Below are 21,292 nucleotides of genomic sequence, written 5' to 3' on the forward strand. Positions count from 1 at the left end.
TCTCTCGCTTCTGATCACATTTAAGCCGGGAATGAATTCCTGCTCAGCTGAGATGTCTCATGATAACTTGGTGATGAAAACATCCCAATGTTACTACATTTTCTTAGACCTTTTTACCGTGACCAGTATCGTTAGCATATTTCCACATCTCTCATGTGCCCCCCGATTCTGCTGTAGGAAGCGTCCTTACAGAGACGGTCGTAGGCACCACTGTTTTGCAGACTCCCCCTCGAGCACTTCGTTTGTGGGCGTGACCAGTGTGCGGATGTCTCTCTGGGAAGCTGGGGGGCGGGTGTCACTAGGAGACCCCGAGTCAGGCTGGTCTCTCACGACGATGCCTCGCTTCCACTGCCAGTGAGTGAAGAGTTACAGTCCCGGCTAGCTGCCTGGGGGAGGGAAGCCCCGCACGGGTGACATTTCTGTTGGCCAGGGACAGGTGTTGCGGGGGCCATGCCCCAGGAGCTGCGCTCGGGCAGAGCCCCCTGCTCCCCTTCTTTCTGTGCGGATGGAGCAGGGCCAGGGGCGTCCTGTCCACACACCGTTCTCTGCGCCTTCTCCTGTCGCTCCCTCCTGTTCACAGCTTCTGTGGGCAGGACCTCTGGGTATTTTCCTGGTCTTCTGCTAACTGTTCTCTGTATGGTGTCACTAATCGTTCTGGCATGGATTTCCTTGCGGGGGAGTGTTTTCTATTATCAACCATTGGGGGACCGAACTCTGTACCCCTGGCGTTCACTCAAGACCTGCAGGTAGTGCCTTTCTGAGTTGGGTACACAGGACTCCGTCTGAGTTATGTTTTCACAAATGTGTTAAGCAATGTCGAGTCTGGCATTTTTTCAGTCAGCGTTCTAGATCGAATCCTACAGTCTAGTGCAAGTTAGTGGGAACCTTTACATCTTACAGCCACGTCTGTGTGATGTATTGTACTAGGGACCCGTTCTCTTGCACTCACAGGAGTATAATCGCGTGTAGCTCTGCGCGCTGAATTGCACGTGTATTTTCACGTTCTGAAAGTTCTCTGAAGAGGTTGATGTTAGGAGCTCCGAAGCGCATTACAAACAGATTTCGGCCGTGTTTGATGTTTACTGCTTTGGCATTGGTTGGAGAGAAAAGTAAAATGTTAGTTGGGAGTTTGGTTAATTATATTAAGATCTGATATCTTAAATCTCTACCAGTTATGATTAAGTAAATTAACCATTAAGATCCAATGTTAATTTTAATTTTCTCTTTCCTATGAAGATAACTATTTTCTGAGAGTGTTAGGAAGCAACACCTAAGAAACGTTTATATGACGCTTCAGTTTACCACAGACGGCCATTCTGGACGACAGATGGTCGTCAGTAGAGCAGTTGCAAAGTTCTCCCAGAGGTTTTAATCCCATCTTCTTCTGCATTTCTGCAGGTGGGGAGGTGGTCAAAATAGCCCAACTGGCTTCCCTGGCGGGGCCGCAGAGCCGGGTCGCCCAGCCAGAGACCCCAGTGACGCTGCAGTTCCAGGGGAACAAGTTCACCCTGTCGCACAGCCAACTGCGGCAGCTCACCGCGGGCCAGCCCCTGCAGCTGCAAGGTAAGGGACAGCCACCCAGTGGCCTGCTGTTGTCCTGGCCTCTTCCCTGCCGCTGGGACTTGGGCACGTCGGGCAGCCCCCGGGAGCTCAGGGGCTTCACCTGGAGACGGCCTGCACGCGTCCTCCCTTGTGGGGTGTTGAGAGGGCTGGCTGGGTAACATGCCAAGCACCTGCTTGCCTGTGCTGGACGCATGCTGCGTAGCTGATACCGTTCTACTTTTCTTTTACTTTTTTCTACTCTTTTTTTTTTACTTTTCTACTTGGCGTGGGGCTTGAACTCACGACCCTGAGATCAGGAGTCGCGTGCCCCACCGACGGAGCCCCCGGGTCCCCCAGACATCCCCTAGTTTTAAAGTCAGTATAGAAAAACTTCAGTGTGAAATAAATTGTCCTAAAAACACCAGAGGACTAGCAAAATATGTAGACGTTAAGTTTTTTCACATACAGATCTTACAGCATTAACTCCTAGACCAAAGCCTCTCAGGCCTTTGAGCACGACGTATTCCTGTGGTGACGGCCTTGTGCAGAGGACGAGTAGTCCGAGGGGCACACTGGGATTAGCCCTAAGTGACTGGGTGGCAGCGGCCCAGAGTTTGAGTCCCCCTGGGCTGTGGGCCTACGCCACACGTGGTGCCCGCAGCAGCCTCCCTGGGGTGAGGTGTGTGCAGCGCGAGAAGGTCCCACACAGGCTAGCAGAGTGGGGGCCCCAGGAAGCCTGCAGCAAAGTCAGCTTTAACTTGGTGCGATTCCCTCTTCCTTCAGTCTTCTGGCCAAAGGGCCGAGGCCATCTGTTTATACCTCCGGCAGGCTCTACTGCTGGGGGGACGTTCCTCCCGAGTAGACGATGTCAGACGTCATCACACAAAGGGCTGAGTGTGGTGAGCTCCTTAAACTAAGTGCGAAGAGAGCTGCAGCCTTTGGGCTAGAGAATGTTTGTAGATGTTTCTTCTTCGAGCTTTACGGATGGGCCAGTACCCACGTGTGGTCTGGAGCTTTTGCCCCGGGAGTGGCTTGGGGCCTCAGGCAGGCGTGACAGGCCCATCCTGGGTGCCCGCCGCATTACCCCAAGTCAGGAATGGCAAAGGACAGATGAGTGTTTTCTTGACTTTAAAAGTGACTGTGTTCCTTAGTTTTTCATTTACTCTAAATGAAATAATCTCATTTTTTCCCGAGTAACTGAACTCTGCGCTGCCTTGTTGGAGTATATTTGAATTTGGATTGTTGGTCTGTTGCTTCGTTCGTTCCCGTGTGTTTGGAAGTGCGTGTAGCAGGTCGGAGGAGGCGCGCGGCCCGCGAGTGACGCCTCTTGGTGCTCGTGTGATTGCAGGCAGCGTTCTTCAGATCGTGTCCGCCCCAGGTCAGTCTTACCTGCGGCCGCCAGGCCCCGTGGTGATGCAGACCATGTCTCAGGCGGGCGCCCTCAACGCCCTGGGAAGCAAGCCCCCGGCCAGCGGCCCGGGCCCGGCCCCCGTGACTGCACCAGGTAGGGTGCTCTGAGCGGGAACACTTGCCTGTTGCGGCTGCTTTCTGTGTGACTTTGCTTCTGAGGTAACGGGGAGCTGTTTATGATTTATGCCTGTGGCGTCTCAGAACCTGAAAGCCCTGCTGTGATTATCTTGCTTTCCACAGACAGGTCGCTGTCAGCCTTCCTCTCAGAGGTATCTGAACATGACTAGTCCCCACTCACTTCTTGTTCTGACAAGAAGCTTGGAATCAGGAGAAATTTGGCTTGCTAAGGTCACAAGTACATTTAGCGAGCGTGCTAGAATTTCCCCTGGGACAGGTAACAGAGCAGGATTTGGGCCCTTCTCCGTCTGGCGTGTCTGTGGCCGGCTTCCCATTGGGGTCCCGACCTCTCGTGTGGTCTGCTGAGGAGGCTGAGCGGGTGGTTGGGTGGGGTTCGTGGGTCGAAGCAGCAGGGGGACCCCTCCTGACCCAAAGCCTTTGTCCCTGCTCAGCCCTGGTCTCTGTCTTGTCTGCGGTGGGACTGGGCGGGGCTGGCCACACTTCTGTGTCCCACGCGTGGCACGTGTTTCCGCCTGTGGCTGGTTCTGTTTTCCAGGCCTCCTCCCACCCCACCAGAGCCTGCTGCTGGCACCCTTCCCCCCAAAGCAGTAGCCATCCCTCCCCCATGCCCTCACAGTCCTGTGAAGTGGCTGCCTCACCCCAGGCCCCTTTCAGTCCTCAGTGCCTCCCGTGCAGTCTCTGTCAGGACGTGTGGTGTGGCCTGGCTGATGGAGGCGGGCCACTGGGGCACAGCGACCGCTCTGTCTTGCTTTGGAGGACGAGGGCAGCGCTGACTCCCTGCTGGGGGCAGGCGAGCGGGTGAAGTCCCAGGGGATGTGTGCGTGGCCACGTGGCTGCTGTGCTGTGTGGTGGCGGTGAGGATGACCACGGGCCTCAGGTGTGGGTGCTTCCTCTGAGTGCACTGGGCACTCACCAGAGGGGAGAGACAGACTTATGGCTCAGACGACGGCCAGAGAGCAGCGTGCTTCGTGGGCAGTCCTGAGTGATTTGGACTTGAGTCAGTGCTCTGCGAGAGCAAGCTGCCAGAGGACGGGCTGCAGAGCCACCATAGCTTTGCTTCCCAGCTCTTCCCTCTTGCTTTGCAGTTGGTGTGCCTGGGCGAGTGGCAGTCAATCCCCTGGCTACTGGAGAACCTGGAATGGCCTCCAAACCAGCCTCTCCTCTCGGAGGGCCAACCCAGGTACGGCTCTCACCCCCCACTGACACTGCGTGGAGCCCCTGGGCCACTCCTTCATCCTCAGAAGTTGTTTTTCAGAAGCTGCTTGTTGGGGGCACGGTTGTGATATTTAATGGTGGTGTCGAGAGACACGCCTTTGAAAGCACATCATCTCTCTGAATCCCAGAATTTGACTTTGAAAACACATTTCATAACAAAGGAAACTGGGCTTCGTGATTGCAGAAATCCCTTCACGTTTTTTGTTCTCATATCCATCTTCCGGGCGTTAGAAATCTCATCGTATCTGGAGAAATGCTTTTCAGTCAGAGACACACACCGTTTTGTCCGCCTCTTTTCTGTCGCTGTCTGCCGTAGAAGGGGATGCGGGTGTCTCAGGATCCCCATGTGCGAGAGACACCGCGGGGCTTGGCGAGACCAGGCCCCGGCCTGTTGTTCCTCAGTGACCATTTTCAACGCTGTTTCCCACAAAGGAGGAGAAGAGCAGACTTCTGAGAGAGCGACTGGACCAGATCTACTTTGTCAACGAGCGGCGCTGCTCGCGAGCCCCCGTCTACGGCAGAGATTTGCTGCGGATCTGTTCCGTGGTCAGCCAGGAGCAGGCACCTTGGCCTGGGGCTTCTGACAGCAGTCAGCGGAAGGGGGCCGGGCCGGCGAGCGGTTACACGTCACCCTCAAATGGTCAGAGGGACCTGATTTTGACGCTGACGCAGCGGCAGGCTTGCCTGCAGGATGTCATCGACAGGTAGGGCGGCCTGCGTGTGGGCGTGCGCTTCGCTGTCCTCCGTGAGCTCCCGCGGGCCTCCGGCGCCGGCCTGTCGTGGAAGTCCGTTCCTGTCAGTTTCTCCGTGAGCTCTTCTCAGACGTCTGTCTTGAATCAATTCCCCGGTCTCCGGCTCTGGCACCAGACGGTCTCTCCACCCTCCGGGAGGGCTGTGTGTCCTCGTCTGGCTTTCTTTTCCCTTGGACACTGGGCCTGTCGCTGGGGCAGCGCTTGGGTGAATGTTGTCTGGCCTGGATGCAGGGCCACAGCAGCCATGTGCATTCTGGGTGCACGGAACAGACTGCTGTGTGGTTGATGGGTTTCTCCATTTTGTTCTTTCAAAGTTAACATTTTCTTTAAAAACCAATGAAAAAGTTAATGTTCCATGATGAGAAGTGTGTATTTAAGAGTTAAACTCAGAAACAAGCTTTAGAAGAGAAAAGGAGGATGCAGATGCTGTTGGGCCTGGGGCCAGGTGAGCCCCCCCCCCCCCCACCGCCCCATGCATCTTTGCTTCCTCTTTGCCCCACCTAGAGTGTCAACCCCGTTTGCACTCCATCCCCTGCTTTGAGCGCAGGTCAGGTCCAGCCTGAGGATGGGTCTTCTTTCCCTCCTCTGCTCTGTGCATGTGGCCGAGTGTGTCTCATGGTCACTGTGTTTACAGGGGGGACCCGGCAGTGCTCCTGTGGCCTGGCTCGCGTCCACCGCATCAGCACGCAGTCCTCCCGCTGCCCTGAAGCCCCCGTGCTCCGCCTGGTTGCCCCTCCCCATGAAACCCTGGCAACCAGCGACCTCTTTACTATCTCTGTAGCTGTGCCTTTTCCAGAATTGTACAGGGTGCGGACTCTTCAGCTGGGCTGCTTTCTCGTAGCGGGACACGGTAAAGGCTCCTCCACAGCTTCTCGTGGCTTCACAGCCACTTCTCTTTAGCTCTCATCGAGACTCCCCTGTCTGGATGGGCCTACTGAAGAACATCTTGGTTGCTTCCAAGTTTTGGCAGTCACAGATGAAGCTGCCGGGAACGTCCACATGCAGGTTTTTGTGTGAACATAAATTTCAGTTCATTTGAATAAAAATCAGAAACATGATTGTCCGATCATCTGGTGGGAGCGTGTTTCACTTTGTAAGGAAAGGTGAAGCCAGCTAGCCGAATGGTTGCCCCGTTCTGCATTTCCAGCAGCAGTGAGCGAGAACCCCCGTGGCCCCTCATCCTTGTCATGCTTCTGTGGTCTGTGCTGTGGGTTCTGACCTCTCTGACAGGTGTGCAGTGGTGTCTCATGGCTGTTGTCATCTGCACTTCCCTGAGGACATACCATGCGGAGCCTATTTTCGTACCTTTTTGCCATGTGCATCTCTTCTTTGGAGAGGCGTCTGTTAAAGTCTTTGGCCCGTTTTGTAAACGGGATGTTTTCTCGTTGTTGGGTTTTAAGAGTTCTTTGTGTGTTTTGGATGACAGTCCTTTATCAGAGGCGTCTTTCACACTTTCTCTTCGTCTGTGCCTTGTCTTCTCATGACATTGACTTTCACAGGGAGGAAGTGTTTAGGGTTAGTGAAGTCCAGCTCTCCGTCCTCTCATGGGCTGTGCCTTGGGGTTGGGCCTGGAAAGTCATCGCCACCCCCTGGTCACCCAGGCTCGCCCCGCGTCCTCTTCCAGGGGTCTCTTGTCTGCATTTCACTTTAGATCTGCAATCCATTCTGAGCTGATGCTTGTGAAGGGACTGGGTCTGTGTCTAGATTCATTTTTGTCCCCCATTCAAAGAATCTCGTGTCTCAGAGAATATTCGAATGTGTACAAGCAGAATGATGCAGTGAACCCAGTGTACCCCCAGCCCGCCGTCAACACTTACTGGGTCCCGACCAGTCTGGTTTCACCTGTTTACTGCCCCGAACCACAGACTATTCTGCAACAAGTTCCAGACAAACACGAGCTCCTATATAAGATGTCGCTGTGCTCTGAAAGAAACACAGTCACCGTACCATCATCACACCTAAAAAAAACAACAGTTTTTAATAGCATTAAGTGTCTATTCCGCATGCACAGTTTTTGTTGTGTGTGTGTGTGTGTGTGTGTATTTTTTTTTTAAGATTTTATTTATTTATTTGATAGAGAGACAGCCAGCGAGAGAGGGAACACAAGCAGGGGGAGTGGGAGAGGAAGAAGCAGGCTCCTTGCTGAGCAGGGAGCCCGATGCGGGGCTTGATCCCAGGACACTGGGATCACGCCCTGAGCCGAAGGCAGATGCTTAACGACTGAGCCACCCAGGCGCCCCTCTCATTAATATTTTTATGGTTCAAATCAGAATCACAGTCACGTGGATACATAGCGGGTGGCTGACACAGGTTGTGTCGCTCCTAACGTGTAAGTTGTGCTTCTAGCTCGCCTTTTTTTTACCCCTGTAGTTTATTTGTTGAGGAAGCCTGGTGGTTTTCCCAGTAGAATTTCCCACAATCTGGATTTGCTGAATTGGTGCCTTAAGGTATAATCTGACCTGTTGCTTTGTTCCCTGTATTGTCTGTAAATTGTTGGATTCAGAGGTTTGATCGGATTTATGTTGGTTGGTGGTTATTTGGGGTTTCTTTGTTTGCGGGAATGGGGTTTATCGTGTGCCGCCATTAGGAAGCCAGGGTGTCTGGCCGAGTCTTTCACGCCTGCGTGTTTGTGTGTGGGTGTCCTCTTGTTCCGGCACCGTGGGTTGACAGATGGTCTTCGCTCTGGTGGGAGAGCCGAGGTGACTGCATTGGGCCTCTCTCTGGGCCCTCCGTCCTGTCTGTCGGCCTGTTCCTTCACCAGCACCATGTTGTCTCGGTCCCTGTGGCTTCACAGTGAGACCTGCTGCTGGGCAGTGCCCCTCCTCCAGCTTTGTTCTCGCTCGGTGCTGTGTGGCCCTTCCGGTCTGTGGCTTTTCCCTGTTAGCCTTGGGTTCAGCGTGTCGGTGATCTCCAGAGCTAACTGGCTGAGGTTTGGATTAGGGTTACACCAGATCTTTAGGTCGGACTGGGAAGAACGGACATGTTGGCCATGTGGACGTTTCAGATCGGTGAACGTGGAATTCCTATCCATTTATTTAGTGCTTTGATTTTGTCCACCAGTGTTCTGGGGACAAATGGTCTTTTCATTTGCATGTATTTGGTAGCAAGTCAGGGAAACGCAGCTTGAGCCGACCTCCAGAGTGGGGCTGTCCTGGTGTGGGTGACACCCAGAGGTCGGGAGGGTGTGTCACATGTTGTAATGGCCCACCCGTGTCGTCATGGTGCTGCTCTCGGCAGGGCCTCTTCCTGCTAAGTCTGGCTTCCCTCCTCCTGGCACAGTGGCTATACCAGCTCTGGGGGTCACGTTCTCCCCCCAGACCATCCTGGAGACACAGCATCTGCACCTCCAGATTCCCATCAGAACACACGAGTTTCCTAGGGAATGGGCCATCTCTGTGCCCTTTCCTGCAGTCTCTGGGGGGTGCCCTGCGCTGCTTGTTTGCACCTGGGTGGGCGTCGTTGGCCAGGACTGGCAGGACCCACTCCCACGGTTGCTGTGACGGATGGCGTGGGCCGGCAGCGTGTCACCCCTGTGGTGACTGCAGTTAGGCACCCGGGCTTTTCTGGCCACTCCACCATTAGTAGGTTCTGCCCACTTCCTTCTTGACCCTTTGCTTCCTGAGACAGAGGAGCTGCTGGTGGAGACGCCGTGGGCAGCATGTGTGACGTGGGCGTTTTCTGCTCCTCAGGGTGGTGTGTGTGATCCCCCCGGTGGTGGCTGCACCCCCGTCCTTGTGGGTGGCGAGGCCGCCGTCCCTCTACAGCCACAGGATGAGGCTCCTGAGGCACCGCCTGAGAGAGCACACGGCGCCCTACGCGCAGCAGCTGCAGCGGATGACGGCCCTGCGCTCGCTCCGGTTTCCTGAGCTCAGACTGGTCCAGTTCGACTCAGGTACGACGGGGGCACCTGTCTGCACTGGCCTTGAGGTCGGTCTTCCTTGCCTTGGGTTACGAGGGACTCGATGTCGTTCATTCCGTAGGAAAGCTCGAAGCTTTAGCCATCTTACTTCAGAAGTTGAAATCTGAAGGACGTCGAGTGCTGATCTTGTCACAGATGGTTCTCATGCTGGACATTTTAGAAATGTTCTTGAACTTCCATTATCTCACCTACATCAGGATCGATGAAAATGCCAACAGCGAGCAACGGCAGGTAAGGAGGAAGGCGTTTCCTTGGTTCTGGTTGGCGGCACAGTGCTGTCCACCTGAACCTTCACTCCGGGCCCTGGGTTCTCAGAGCTGTGTGCGCGGGGCTGTGTTTGGCCCTTCCGAGCGCGGGAGAGTCTGCGTCACGTCCTGGGGCTCCAGCAGGTCGGCAGTTCACGTGTCCTGTTACTGGGGCGTGCGCAGTCCCTGGTGCACGGTGGCCTGTAGACCCTGCGAGGGGGTGAGAACGTGGGCACGGCTCCCATGAGGCACCCTGCGAGAAATGCAGCTTCACGCAGCGCACCCCTCTGTCACTTGCCAGATGGGCTAAGGCTGTGGTGCTTGGATCAGCGCAGCAAGACGGGTGTTTTCATGCACTCGCGACAGGCGCAAAGCCACACGGCTTTCTAGGAGACAGGTTCACAGGGTGGGGTGTGCACCGGCCCGAGTGATTCTGCATGGAGGGCTCAGTGCTCCCACTGCTCCTCCCTGGACCAACGCACACGTCCAGCAGCTGAATGGGTCAGTAGGTCTTGCGTGTGCCGTGCTGCTGGGTGGCACCATCCCGAGTGTTCGTGGGCATGACTGTGAGGTGGCCATCAGAGCATTCAGAATGGGATTTACTAGCACAGCAGAGTGCTTCCGCCAGAAGCAGGCTGCCAGACCGTGTGATCCCGGACACATGGGACTTTTCATCCGCATGCACATACACTGAGAAGGGCCCGGAAGGAGATGCAGCACGGGGTTAACAAACAAGTTTTTTTGGTAGTGACGTAACAGATCACACGTGGACTCTGGGAAGAAGAGCCGTCCCTGTGACGGTCTGGTCTGGTGCTGAGATCACTGCAGAGAGCAGCGCCCAAGGAGGCTGAGCCTCTGTCCGGCATATTTCCCTGCTCCCTCAGCCTTACTCCCGGGCCTTTTGCTGTGAAGTGCCCCGGCATTGCCTGAGGGTACAGGACCGAGCACACGTCCCTCCCCAGGAAGACTCTGTGTTCTTCTGGGGCCTACGGGTTGAGCTGACAGTCCATGTCAGGTGGAGTCTGACGTTTTTCTTTTGTCGGTGAGGCCCGGCCTGTGTAGAGTGTGTGGGGGTGTCTGTGGTCAGTAAGCAAGAGATGGCGTGGATGCATGCATCAGAGCCAGGACGGCCAGACGTTTGTTCCTGGCTGGGAGGTGTCAGGAAGTGTCCCAGCCGTCCCAGCGTTTACCAGAGGAGCTAACCCGAGGGCTTTACTTCATCTCAGGAACTGATGAGGAGTTTCAACAGAGATAGGAGGATTTTCTGCGCCATCCTGTCGACCCACAGCCGAGCCACGGGCGTGAGCCTGGTGGAGGCCGACGCGGTGGTGTTCTACGACAACGACCTGAACCCTGTGATGGATGCCAAGGCCCAGGAGTGGTGCGAGCGGATCGGGAGGCGCAAGGACGTCCACATTTACAGGTGAGGGTGGCGGGCACAACAGGGAGTCCAGGGAGGCCTGGGTGCAGGAGGCGCTGGAGCAGAAGCACCCCATGGAGTCAAGTAGACCCTGCAACTTGTTCCAGAAGTTTCTGCTGCATCGTTTGTCTTTTCTGAGGCAGATTTCTGTTCTTGTTGCTCTATTCTTTCTTTAGGCCCAGCATTTGCTCAGTTTATGATTAGTTTGCTTGAAACCACACTCGAATCACATCACTTAGGCACAACCTGCCGCGCCGTCAGCGCGTATCTGTTGTGCCTCTTCTTGAGCCCCTGGCCCTCAGAAGGGTGGTTTATGTTTCAGTGTTTCACTTACTGTCCGATGTGAGTTCTCCGTCAGTAAAATGACAGCTGAAAGAATTGAGATCCGTGTGTACTGCCTCCACGCACTCTGTCACGGGCCCTGCACGTAACCGAGGAAAGTGGAGAAGGCTCTCTGCCGTACTTCTGACCTGCAGAAGCATGTAGTACGGTAGTCATAACAGCAGATCTCCGGTTCGCGCTAGCACTCGATGGCCCCACCCGTGTTCCGGCGCGTATGTGGTGCCAGCGGCTGGGAGCGCGGCGGGCACTGTGTGAGAGGCCCCGGCCTGTGCGTGTCACCGCTCACTTCTTCCACCGAGGCAGAGTCCTGCCTCCAAAGGCCGAGTTTAAGTAGCTGCATTACTACGTTTCTGAGGTCTGCGGAGAAGTATTCCTCAGATAGAAATGAGTGACATTTTGCTGTGCGTCTTTCCAGGCATCTTTCTCATTGTCTGGACGGCTCATGCCGACAGTGTTGCTTGTTAATCCCCTTTTCTTTCAATGGCTCATCGTGAGTGTGTCTCCCTGCTGGTCAGCTCGTCTGCTGTGCCGTGTGTGTTGTGTGAGCAGCGTTTTCCTGAGTGACCCTTTTAGCAGTTACTGAACTCGTTGACCCTTTAGCAGTTACTAGCCAGAAATGGGAAAGCTGTTCTGTTCTCAGTAATTGTAATCCACGAATCAGGAACAGTCTTGGCAGTAAAGGTGCAGGATGTGTAGGAAACAAGAATAAAATTGTGCAAAATGTGGTAAGATGTGAGTTGGAGACTGAGCTGTGTTCTGGGACAGGAAGACCTGGTGTGTGAAACGTGCTTCCCTCAAAGTGACGTTAACACGTAGAACAGTTTTAAGGAAAGCCGTCATTGTGGGTGTTTGCGTACGTGCGTGTGCACCTGTGAGTGAGTAATTTATTTATTTTTAAATATTTTATTTATTTGAGAGGGAGAGAAAGAGAGTGCACACGTGAGTGGGAGAAGGGGCAGACGGAGAAGCAGGCTCCCCGCTGAGCATGGAGCCCGACGCGGGGCTTGGTTCCAGGACCCCGGGATGGTGACCTGACCTGAAGGCAGACGCTCAACCGACTGAGCCACCCAGGCACCCCTGGATAAAGTGGTTTTTATTTTTTATTTTTTATTATTTTTTTAAATTTGAGTCTGTTCTTTTTTTTTTATAATAATTTTTTATTACGTTAGTCACCATACAGTATATCCCAAGTTTTTGATGTAAAGTTCCATGATTCGTTACTTGCGTAGAACACCCAGTGCTCCATGCAATACGTGCCCTCCTGGTTTTTAAAGTGTATTTGGGGTGAACGGTAGCTGATAAGAGCCAGTGGAAACGCTGGCAAGGGTTGCAGCGGAGAGGCGTGGGGGAAGGCACGTCATCAGAGGGGGAGCCGTGAACAGCACGGCTGTGAGCCGGGGGGTGGGGTTCCAGCTTCATTGGAGTGCCGGTCGTTTCACGCGTGTTGCTGACCCTGCGGACTGTGAGGAAGAGCTGGGGTCGGAGCGCTATGCCCGCTTTATGGCCAGAGTGCCAGCCCCCGGGTCAGGTACGCAGGCGTAGAAACAAAGCGTCAGGCTTAGCTTAGTATCGACGAGATGATTCCTGTGGCTTGAAGGGGTCCCTTAAGCCAAACAGAAAGCTCGAAGGGAAGGAAAGGCAGACTTATCTGACTGCACTGAAATGAAAACTTAAGTTTTGGTTTGCCAAAAGATGCCATAAATAAAGCTCTAATGGGCAAATAATAGACTGGGACAATTATTTGCAATTCTCACAACAGACAGAGGCTTAGATAGCTCTTATGGGAGTTGAGAAGAAAGATAAACGAGCCCTTCTTCAAGAAAGGGGGGAGTTACCCGAGCATCTGAACGGGCCATTCCAGCTGCCCACACATGTGCCGGGACACCCAGACTCGGCATCCGGAGGGTAGGTGGCTCTCTGTGGGATGGCCTTTGTTACGCCACCTGGACGGGACAGCAGTGGGCACAGCTGCTGGCGGTGCTGGCCGAGGGAGTGCCTGCCCCTGACTGGGCACGTGGGGTTGGGGCACATCAGGTAAGCAAGGTCTGCCGAACTGGAGATTGTGCGTGCCCTTTGTCCCCAGCATTTCCCTCCAGGGAGCCCGGCCCATGGCGTCACTGGTTACTGTAGCTTGTTCACACAGCACGCAGTGGGAACCAGAGAATGCCCGTGCTTGGGTTACAGCCATATCCCGGGCATCAAGCAGCCACCGGAACCATTTGGGGATGGGGCTGGGGGGGGTCTCTGCAGCACACCACTGGGTGAGAATGCAAAATGCAGACACGCGTGCGGTGAAGCAGATGCTGCCCTGCATTGCGCGTAGCCTTGACTGTGTGAAGATGAGGGGTGTGTCGTATAAGTGGGTGTGCCAGGCTGTCCACACTGGGGACGGCAGGTGCTCCAGATGCGGTCCTCCTGGGGAGGTCCTCCTGGACATTTCTAGATGTGGCAGGGGAGGTGGGGGTGGCTAGAGCTGGGGTGGGAGAGGTGACCCTGACCACCACATAGGGATGCCCCGAGCACACGGAGAGCTTCGTGGCTCCTGCCCAAGCGTCCAGGGTGCTGTGCCACCAGGACTCCCACACCCCAACTGCTCGTGGCATTGTGCTTCTGGGGGCCCAGCTGTCATTGTACACGCGTCTTTTTTATAGGCTTGTGAGTGGTAACTCCATTGAAGAGAAGCTGTTGAAAAACGGAACCAAAGACCTGATCCGGGAAGTAGCCGCTCAGGGCAACGACTACTCCATGGCCTTCCTGACGCAGGTGCCCGTCACTGGCGTGCAGTCCTCGTGGTTGCTGCGTGGTGAGGGTGGGGGGCGGGCAACACAGCTTAACACGTGTGGATGAGGAATCACTGGGCAGTTTCCCTGGTGATGCGGTCTGATGCTCAGGTGAGGCTCTGACCCATTTCTGGCTGGACAATAATGTGTGTTTCGTGTGCAGCGGACCATCCAGGAGCTGTTTGAGGTGTGCTCTCCCACTGATGATGCCGGCTTCCCAGTGAAGGCTGAGGAGTTTGTGGTCCTTTCTCAGGAGCCTTCTGCCACAGAAATCATCGCACCCAAAATTGCAAGACCTTTCATTGAGGTGAGGACAGATGACTGCCCTGGAGGTCACAGAGGATTTGCCGCACCTGCTGTAGGCCCTGAGTGCCCCGCCTGTTCTATAGGCCCCCCTCGCTCAGCCTTACCACACCCCTCCTGCCTGCTTTCTTTCTCTTGTGGGCATTTTCGTCTGGAAAAGCGGGTAAAAAGCAGTGGAGAGTCTGGGGGCCTCAACACCTGCTGCCCAGCTCAGCAGCCATCCGTGTCCTCATCGGCTCTTCCCAAGCCACACTGCCTCCCCTGAGCCGTAGCTGGCAGCTGGCAGTGTGGAGCGCCTTGCCTGTCCTGTCTGACCTACTTCGTCCGCGCTGCCCTGCCTGTCCCCACGGCCTGCTGTTTCAGCTCCTGTCTGAGAGGAGCCCTGTGTGCGAGTGTGTGGTGCACACCCGATTCTGAGGACAGTCCAAAGGAGAACATAAACGATCTCGTTAATGGCTTCTTATGTTGGTTACTTGTTGAAATGATATTTGGGTGTATCGGGTTAAATAAAATCCTGCCCTTTACACGTTTAACACGTGAGCAAGAAATGTTAGATTACACACATGGTTTGTGTGCTGCTGCTTTTGGGTAGTGCTGCTGTGTAGACACACCGTGGACGCGCTGTTGGGGCCACGTCCCCTCCTGCCCTGCCTCGTGGAGTAGCCTGGCTGTAGCTCCCCCCAGGACTCCCCTTCCCCTTGCCCTCCTCGGGGGGGGGGGGGGTTCATCCCCTCCTTCCTGGGTGTCGGTTTCCAGGCTCTTGGCCTTGGAGGGATCCCTGTATCCTGGGATCCTAGAAGGCTGCACTGGCTCGCCTGTGGCACCCCTCCACCCCCGTCTGCGTCCTCGCACTCTTGGTGAGGAGGACTTGCCGCAGCCTTGGCTGTTTTAACAGTTCTAATTTGGTTGAGAAGTAATAAATGTGTGTGGTAAAACGTTCGAGAATTGATGAGACACAGGTGTCCCACACCAGACCCTCCCTCCCTGCTCAATGATGACCACTTGATGCGGTTCCTCCTGCCTCCTTCCTGGAGTTTCCCACGTACAATGACCCCCACACAGAGACACCGTATGGCTCCTTCTGCATCTGGAGGGACACCTAGATTGACCCCATTCTTTTAAAAACAGGTGTTATGTGCATGAGGTTAAAAAGAAAAAGTCGATTCTCTCCCAGAAATAATGATGTCTCCTTTGAAAGTCTCGTACGTGTCCTGGGAGAGAAACGAGAGGCAGGAGGGTGTGTGTGAGGAGCGTGGTGCTCTGTGTGCGGTTGTCTTGGGGACACATGCGTACCGCGCGGAGCAGCAGGCTGGCTCAGCACACAGGTGCTGCCGAAGTCTATTCGCTGAACGTTCTGCCGTGCGTCGGGCATGTTCTAGGCAGTAGGGACCTAGCGTTGAATAAAAGACATCGTGTATCATCCCCCTGTCTCCCCCCCCCTCCCCCCCGCCGAAGCTTGCATTCCAATAAGAGGAGAGACTGTAAACCAGCAGATGAGTAGAACAGGGACTCTCCCTGCTGAGGCGATGGGCAGTGCTGAGAGCCCCGCAGATGGCGGGTGATGTCCAGGGAGGGGCGGTGTGGGCAGAGGGACAGTACGGGCGGCAGGGGGTCAGCAGGGGATGAGGGGCGCGGGTGGTGGGGCCTGGCCATGTTCTGAAAGACGTCCGCTGGCTCCGTGCTGAGTCTGGATTGTGGGGGCCGGAGCAGAGGTCAGCGGCAGGGGTGCGGCCAGAGCAGCCACGCACTGAGCCACGGTACCAGGATGACTTTCCCAGATGCCCGCATAGCCTGGGACGTCTCCAGCAGGGGTGATGCTCTTCAGAGGATTTGTGCAGGGCAGTGGCTTTCGGTGAAAGTTTTGTTGAAGCACGGGAACCGCCTGAGAAGTACGCACATCACAGAGAATCAGCTGGAGAGGGCGCTTTGGGGGAAGCCCCCCGGAAATAGCCTGCCCCCCTCACCACTCCCGTTCCCCGAGGGCTGCTTTTCTGTCTCCGGACCACCCGGCTGCCCGTGCGGGTGTGGCTTCTGGTCGAGGGTCGTGGTCGTTCTCGTGGCCGTACGACGCTCTGCTCCACCGGTCGTGATGCCCTTCTCCGGCCCGCCGTCTGTGTTTTGAGTCCTGCGTCTGTGAATGTTTTCTACGTCTCTTAGCAGACGCATGCATGCCTCTCTGCTAACTTTTGGGTAGTGCACCTTGGGGTGGGGCCCCCGGGTCCTCGGTGAGTGTGGGTGTGACCCACAGCAGCCGCCCAACAGTTTTCCCAGCCGGCCAAGCCGATCTGTCTTCGGTCAGCCGCGTAGGAGTTGAGGCGAGGCGTGTGGTCCCAGCACTGTGCTGGCGGGTGCGGGCCGTGTCTCTGCCTGGATTTGCCTCTTGCTGTTGGCCCGTGAAGTTGTGTGTTTCCTGGCAGCAGCTACTTTCTTGTGAGGTGTTCGCTCACATCTTCCCCCCTTTTTTTGGTTAACTGGGCTGTTTCTTTTCCTCGGTGGTTTGTTGGTGTTCTTTCTGTGTCTGGATGGATACGTGTAGAATACCTTCCTGCACTCTGCGGTCTGCCTTGTGGAATGCTCTCAGTGAGCAGGAACTCTGCGGTCTGGAGCCACCCAGCGGCCCGTCTTTATCATGGTTGCTGCTCTTGTGTGCTGCTTAGAGACCTTCTCCTGACTGCGGGTCGTTAGGACGTTCTCCCTTGTCTTCCTCTGGGTGTTTCAGTGTTTATTCTTTGTACTCAGACGTGTGGTCTGTGTGCGGTGTGAGGTCAGGTTACATTATAAACTGCAGATTTTGCTAAGTCACTAAGAAAAGAGGTTGTGCATCTCCTAATGGACACCCGGTAAGCAGAGCTCGTTGGGTCGCGCCCGCTGCGCGAGTGTGCGCCCCCAAGGCCACCTGCGCCCGTCAGGCCTGAGCTCCTGGCTGGGGAAAGGCGGTGCCTTCCTTTCGTTGGTGCTCTGGGTGAGTGCTGGTGCTGACCGTCCTACACACCTGTTCTCTGCAGGCTTGGTTTTGGTGGCCGTGACACTGGGTGTCTCCTGTTAATGTCGACAGTGGCCCGTGTCTCGTGCACCGTGAAGAATCGTTCCTGTTTGTCAGAGCCGTGGTCACGATGTGTGTCGGGTGTGAGGTTGAACGAGGTGCGCCGTCGTGCTCTTGCTCGGGGTCGGGGGCTTCGTGGTGTGGCAGCTCTTCCCTGGGGCTTGCTGTCCAGCGTCGCCATGAGCCGCTCCCACTCATCCCCTGCCTCCCCCAGTGCTTCCTTCTCCAGGCACGAGTGGGGCCTGAGCGAGAGCGCGTTACCGCTGGCAGGCTCCACGTGCGGTGGAGATCTGTCTCGTTGGTGTTATGTAGGGCAACTCCTTTCCAAAACCCTGTAATTTAAAACCATGTGAAAGTAATATAAACACGTAATTTCTTTAGGCCCTCAAGAGCATCGAGTATCTGGAAGAAGATGCCCAGAAACCCGAGGAGGAAGCCGTGCCGGGGTCGTCTGGCTCCGATAGCCCAGGCTGGAGCGAAGAGCCGTCGCAGCTGGAGGAGTTAGCGGACTTTATGGAGCAGGTTTGAGCGTTTTCTTGTTTCTACTTCCACATAATTCCTTTCCATACACCTTGATGTTTTAAACATTTGACGCTTCTGTGAAATTTTCCTTGGTCGCTTTGAGTAAGAATAATCACTGTCTTGATTCAAGCCTTGGTGGGGGTCGTACGAGGACCTTAACCTTTGTTAACTTGCTGTTAACCCCGTTCAAACAATGATTTTTGAAACAGCTTACACCTATTGAGAAATATGCTCTGAATTATCTGGAATTGTTCCACACGCCGACTGGTCCAGAGAAGGAGGGGAACAGCGAGGTAAGGGCGGGCTCAGCCTTCAGAGTCAAATGGCCTGAGTAAATGTGTCTTGCGTGGAATTAAAGGAATGAAAACCAAACCCACCTGTGTAGAAATAGATTAAAAATCAAGTCTGGGAAAACCCCAGGGAACGATTCTCGCTGGGAGCAGCTCAGTGCTTGATGGAGGATTATGTGTTGGGGGCGGGAAGGGGTCCAAAGCACGTGGACCTGTAGCTGGGACAGGGGCTCGGCTCGTAATGGCACGAGCCAGGGGCGAGCTGGGTCGTGGGGCCTGTCGCGGCTGAGTCTCAGGGCCCCTCTCCGTGGTCTGCCTGTCAGGATGCCGTGCTGACGGCCGTGAGGGCGTGGGAGGCCCAGAACGCAAGGGCGCTGCGGGAGAGGGAGGCGCAGGCGCTGCAGGACCAGGAGCAGGAGCAGCTTCTCACCTACACGAGGGAGGACGCCTACAATGCGGTATGTGGGGCTCAGGGTCCGGCGCGTTTCCGTGAGACGAAGCCCTTCTCGGTGTCCGACAGCTGTTGTGTGATGCTTGACCCTCAGTTACAGATTTCTGGTTACACTTGGGCTTTCACCGAATGTGGTTAAATCGTGTCATAGGTACTTTGAAGACCTACTAAGCACGCAGGTAGATAGTTGGTGGCCCGCAGCGTGCCTCTGAGACTATCAAACTGAAACGCTGCCCCTCTCCTGTAGGAGTACGTCTGTGAAGGTGCCGACGGGCAGATGGAAGTCATGCCGGTGAGTGCCCGTCTCCCGTGTGTCGGGGGCGCCGCCTTCCCGGAGTTGTGCAGCTCACAGCTCTCCCTTCTCCGCGCAGCTCTGGACGCCGCCCACACCCCCCCAGGATGACAACGACATCTACGTGGACCCAGTCCTGTGTCTCACGTACGAAACCACGCCCATCCCAGAGTCCAAGCTGCCTCCCGTGTACGTGAGGAAGGAGCGCAGGCGGCACCGCACGGACCCCTCAGGTGCGCACCCCGCGGCCAGGCTTGCGTGTCTGGTTGCTTTGTGCTCGTGGGCAGGGAGGCAGCTTTGTGCTTACAGTCCGCTTGGTGTAAAAGCAAGAGAGTAGATTTGTCTCCACCGAGGCTCCTTCGTGCTGGGCCTCCCCAGTGGTCCTTCTTGTTCCCGTTTCCTCGCTCGCGAAGGCAGTCTTCTCGGTGACTGCCTCGCTGAGAAAGGCTCTCTGTCCAGTTGCAGGCAGGAAGAAGAAGCAGCGCCACGGGGAGCCGGTCGTCCCTCCTCGCTCGCTGTTTGACCGTGCGACGCCCGGCATGTTGAAAATGAGACGGGAAGGGAAGGAGCAGAAGAAGAACATTCTGTTGAAGCAGCAAACACAGTTTGCCAAGCCTTTGCCAACTTTTGCCAAACCAACAGCCGAGTCGGGCCCAGACAACCCTGAGTGGCTCATCAGCGAGGACTGGGCGCTGCTGCAGGTAAGCGCAGCCCACAGTCCACATCCGGCCCCCTCCCGTGCATGTCCCGCGGCCACAGCTCGCTGACCTGTGTACCTGCAACCCGGTCCTGCAGGCCGTGAAGCAGCTGCTGGAACTGCCCCTGAACCTCACCATCGTGTCCCCGGCCCACACGCCCAACTGGGACCTTGTCAGTGACGTCGTCAACTCCTGCAGCCGCATCTACCGCTCTTCCAAGCAGTGCCGGAGCCGCTACGAGAACGTGCTCATTCCGAGGGAGGAGGGGAAGGTGAGGGCAGACCCTTGTACTCGCATGACCGCAGAACTCCAGCCCCGGGGCTCAGTGGAGGCTGGCGAGGCAGGAGGCCTGTGCTGCGCCTGGCGTGTGCTGCACACACCTGCCCCAGCTGCAAGCAGCGCACGCAGTGGCCCTGGGCCTGAGAGCTTGCCCGACGTGCCTAGAAAATTCCAGGTGCCGTCTGGAGGCTCCCGTGCCACCCAAGAGCTGGTCCTACCTTCGTTTCTTTCTCCTTTTTTTTTTTTTTTTAAAAGGCATCAGGTGAACGGAAGTGCCTTTGTTAGGCTCTGTTGGCTTATTTGAAGAGAAGCCTGTTGTTGCCTCCTATGCCGTTGCTCTGGGCTCCCACCAGTCCGTCGGCTGCCGTGGTGGTGGAACCAGCTCTGGACGCTGGGTCCCGTGGACCGTGTGTGTTGCACAGGCCAAGGACACAGAGGCTGGGTACTCGGTGTCTTTCCCAGGAGGCCCGCAGTGGCGGCAGCCTGGCCCCCCGAGAGCCAGCCGTCTCGTGGTTTCCACTCACGTGCCTCTTGTTCCTCTCGAGCCGAGAGGGTCTCTTTCTGTTTCTCCATCTGCTACCTTCACCGTTTCCCCTTCTTGCCACTCGCCCATCTGCCTGCGCTCTGGAGAACGTCCCAGGCCTGTGCACAGAAGGGGTGCGCGTGTGGTGGGCTGATGGCATTGACAAGGGTCCCATGGAGCCCGCTGCGTGTGACGGACGGTGCGGGGCAGATGTGGCGTGAAGATCACACTTCTGCCATCACTTCTGTCCTCACGTTCCTGAAAGCACTTTTCTTGAGGCATTTATTAGCTTTTTGTGTGAAAACGAGAAAAGCAAGTATTTCTCCCAATACCGTTTGTGGCACCTTGATCAACAAAGCTTCGTGGAATCCTGTGTTTAGTCTGTCGTGTGTTGGAAGCACTTGTAGCGACAGCTGTAATGTTAATGTGGGAAAACACGGAGGTGAAGCTCTGTCTTCCGTTACAGCTCCTGTGAGAAGCTAATCTAGAGAGAAAGGCAAAAATGCATGTGTTAGATTTGCAGGTGACATGGATAAATGGGCAGGCAACCGTGCAGAAGGCCACGTGATGGGGTCAGAACCAGCCGGGAGGTTGGTGTTCACAGACATGTGCTGGTGGCAGCGTGTGGGGTGAGACAGGGCAGGAGCCCCTCCCGCCTGCCGTGACCTGGGCTCACCGTCGGCTGTTCGTGTGACTTACCTGATCTTACTCTTGCTCTGCCTTTTTTCCTTCACTTTTCTGTGACATGGGGGTGCTCACAGATGCGGTCCCCTGTTCAGGACCCTCCTTGGCTGGTCTCTGGTCTTGTTGTTCTGAGTTTCCTCTGACGTGGCTCTCCTTGATACAAAGCCTTCACTTAGCACAAATGACGTAGGAAGGTGCGTATGCACGGCCTCCCGTGTATGGTTCTTACTGTGCGTGGCAGTCTCCATCCGTGCGCTGTGTCTGACTCCCAGTTCCAGGGCAGTCAGAGCCTGGAGATGCAGGGGAGGGTCCCAGGGAAGCCCTGCGGCCCAGCCGTGACTTGTTGCTAACAGGCACGCTGGCTTTACACATTCTGCGTCCCGAGACTGGAGTTTTCTCTCTGGCACGAGGGGTTGCTCTGAAGTTCTGTGGGACGCTGAGTTG

At 55.7% G+C, this 21,292-nt stretch overlaps 1 protein-coding gene and 1 non-coding gene across 19 annotated transcripts in view; both read left to right on the forward strand.

Moving 5' to 3' along the window:
- The window catches only part of EP400 (E1A binding protein p400), a 104,889-nt gene that overhangs the window by 51,669 nt on the left and 31,928 nt on the right, over positions 1–21,292 (forward strand). For 17 of the 18 annotated variants that reach the window (XM_045814675.2, XM_045814674.2, XM_045814672.2 and 14 more), the window contains 16 exons: positions 1,399–1,563; positions 2,891–3,046; positions 4,176–4,270; positions 4,738–5,009; positions 8,747–8,949; positions 9,038–9,207; positions 10,448–10,644; positions 13,635–13,746; positions 13,927–14,070; positions 17,491–17,631; positions 17,841–17,924; positions 18,245–18,379; positions 18,620–18,664; positions 18,744–18,897; positions 19,124–19,365; positions 19,460–19,633. In XM_045814675.2, the coding sequence (XP_045670631.2) occupies positions 1,399–1,563; positions 2,891–3,046; positions 4,176–4,270; positions 4,738–5,009; positions 8,747–8,949; positions 9,038–9,207; positions 10,448–10,644; positions 13,635–13,746; positions 13,927–14,070; positions 17,491–17,631; positions 17,841–17,924; positions 18,245–18,379; positions 18,620–18,664; positions 18,744–18,897; positions 19,124–19,365; positions 19,460–19,633 (2,489 nt within the window). The remainder of the gene's footprint in view (positions 1–1,398; positions 1,564–2,890; positions 3,047–4,175; positions 4,271–4,737; positions 5,010–8,746; positions 8,950–9,037; positions 9,208–10,447; positions 10,645–13,634; positions 13,747–13,926; positions 14,071–17,490; positions 17,632–17,840; positions 17,925–18,244; positions 18,380–18,619; positions 18,665–18,743; positions 18,898–19,123; positions 19,366–19,459; positions 19,634–21,292) is intronic. The other variant, XM_045814680.2, reaches the window with a different exon arrangement.
- LOC123803327 (small nucleolar RNA SNORA49) lies at positions 10,097–10,227 on the forward strand. Its single transcript, XR_006782850.1, has one exon. It is a non-coding gene; the product is annotated as a small nucleolar RNA SNORA49 (small nucleolar RNA).

Source organism: Ursus americanus, chromosome 30, assembly GCF_024610735.1.
Source record: "Ursus americanus isolate L20-20 chromosome 30, mUrsAme1.1.p, whole genome shotgun sequence".
NCBI classification, from domain to species: domain Eukaryota; kingdom Metazoa; phylum Chordata; class Mammalia; order Carnivora; family Ursidae; genus Ursus; species Ursus americanus.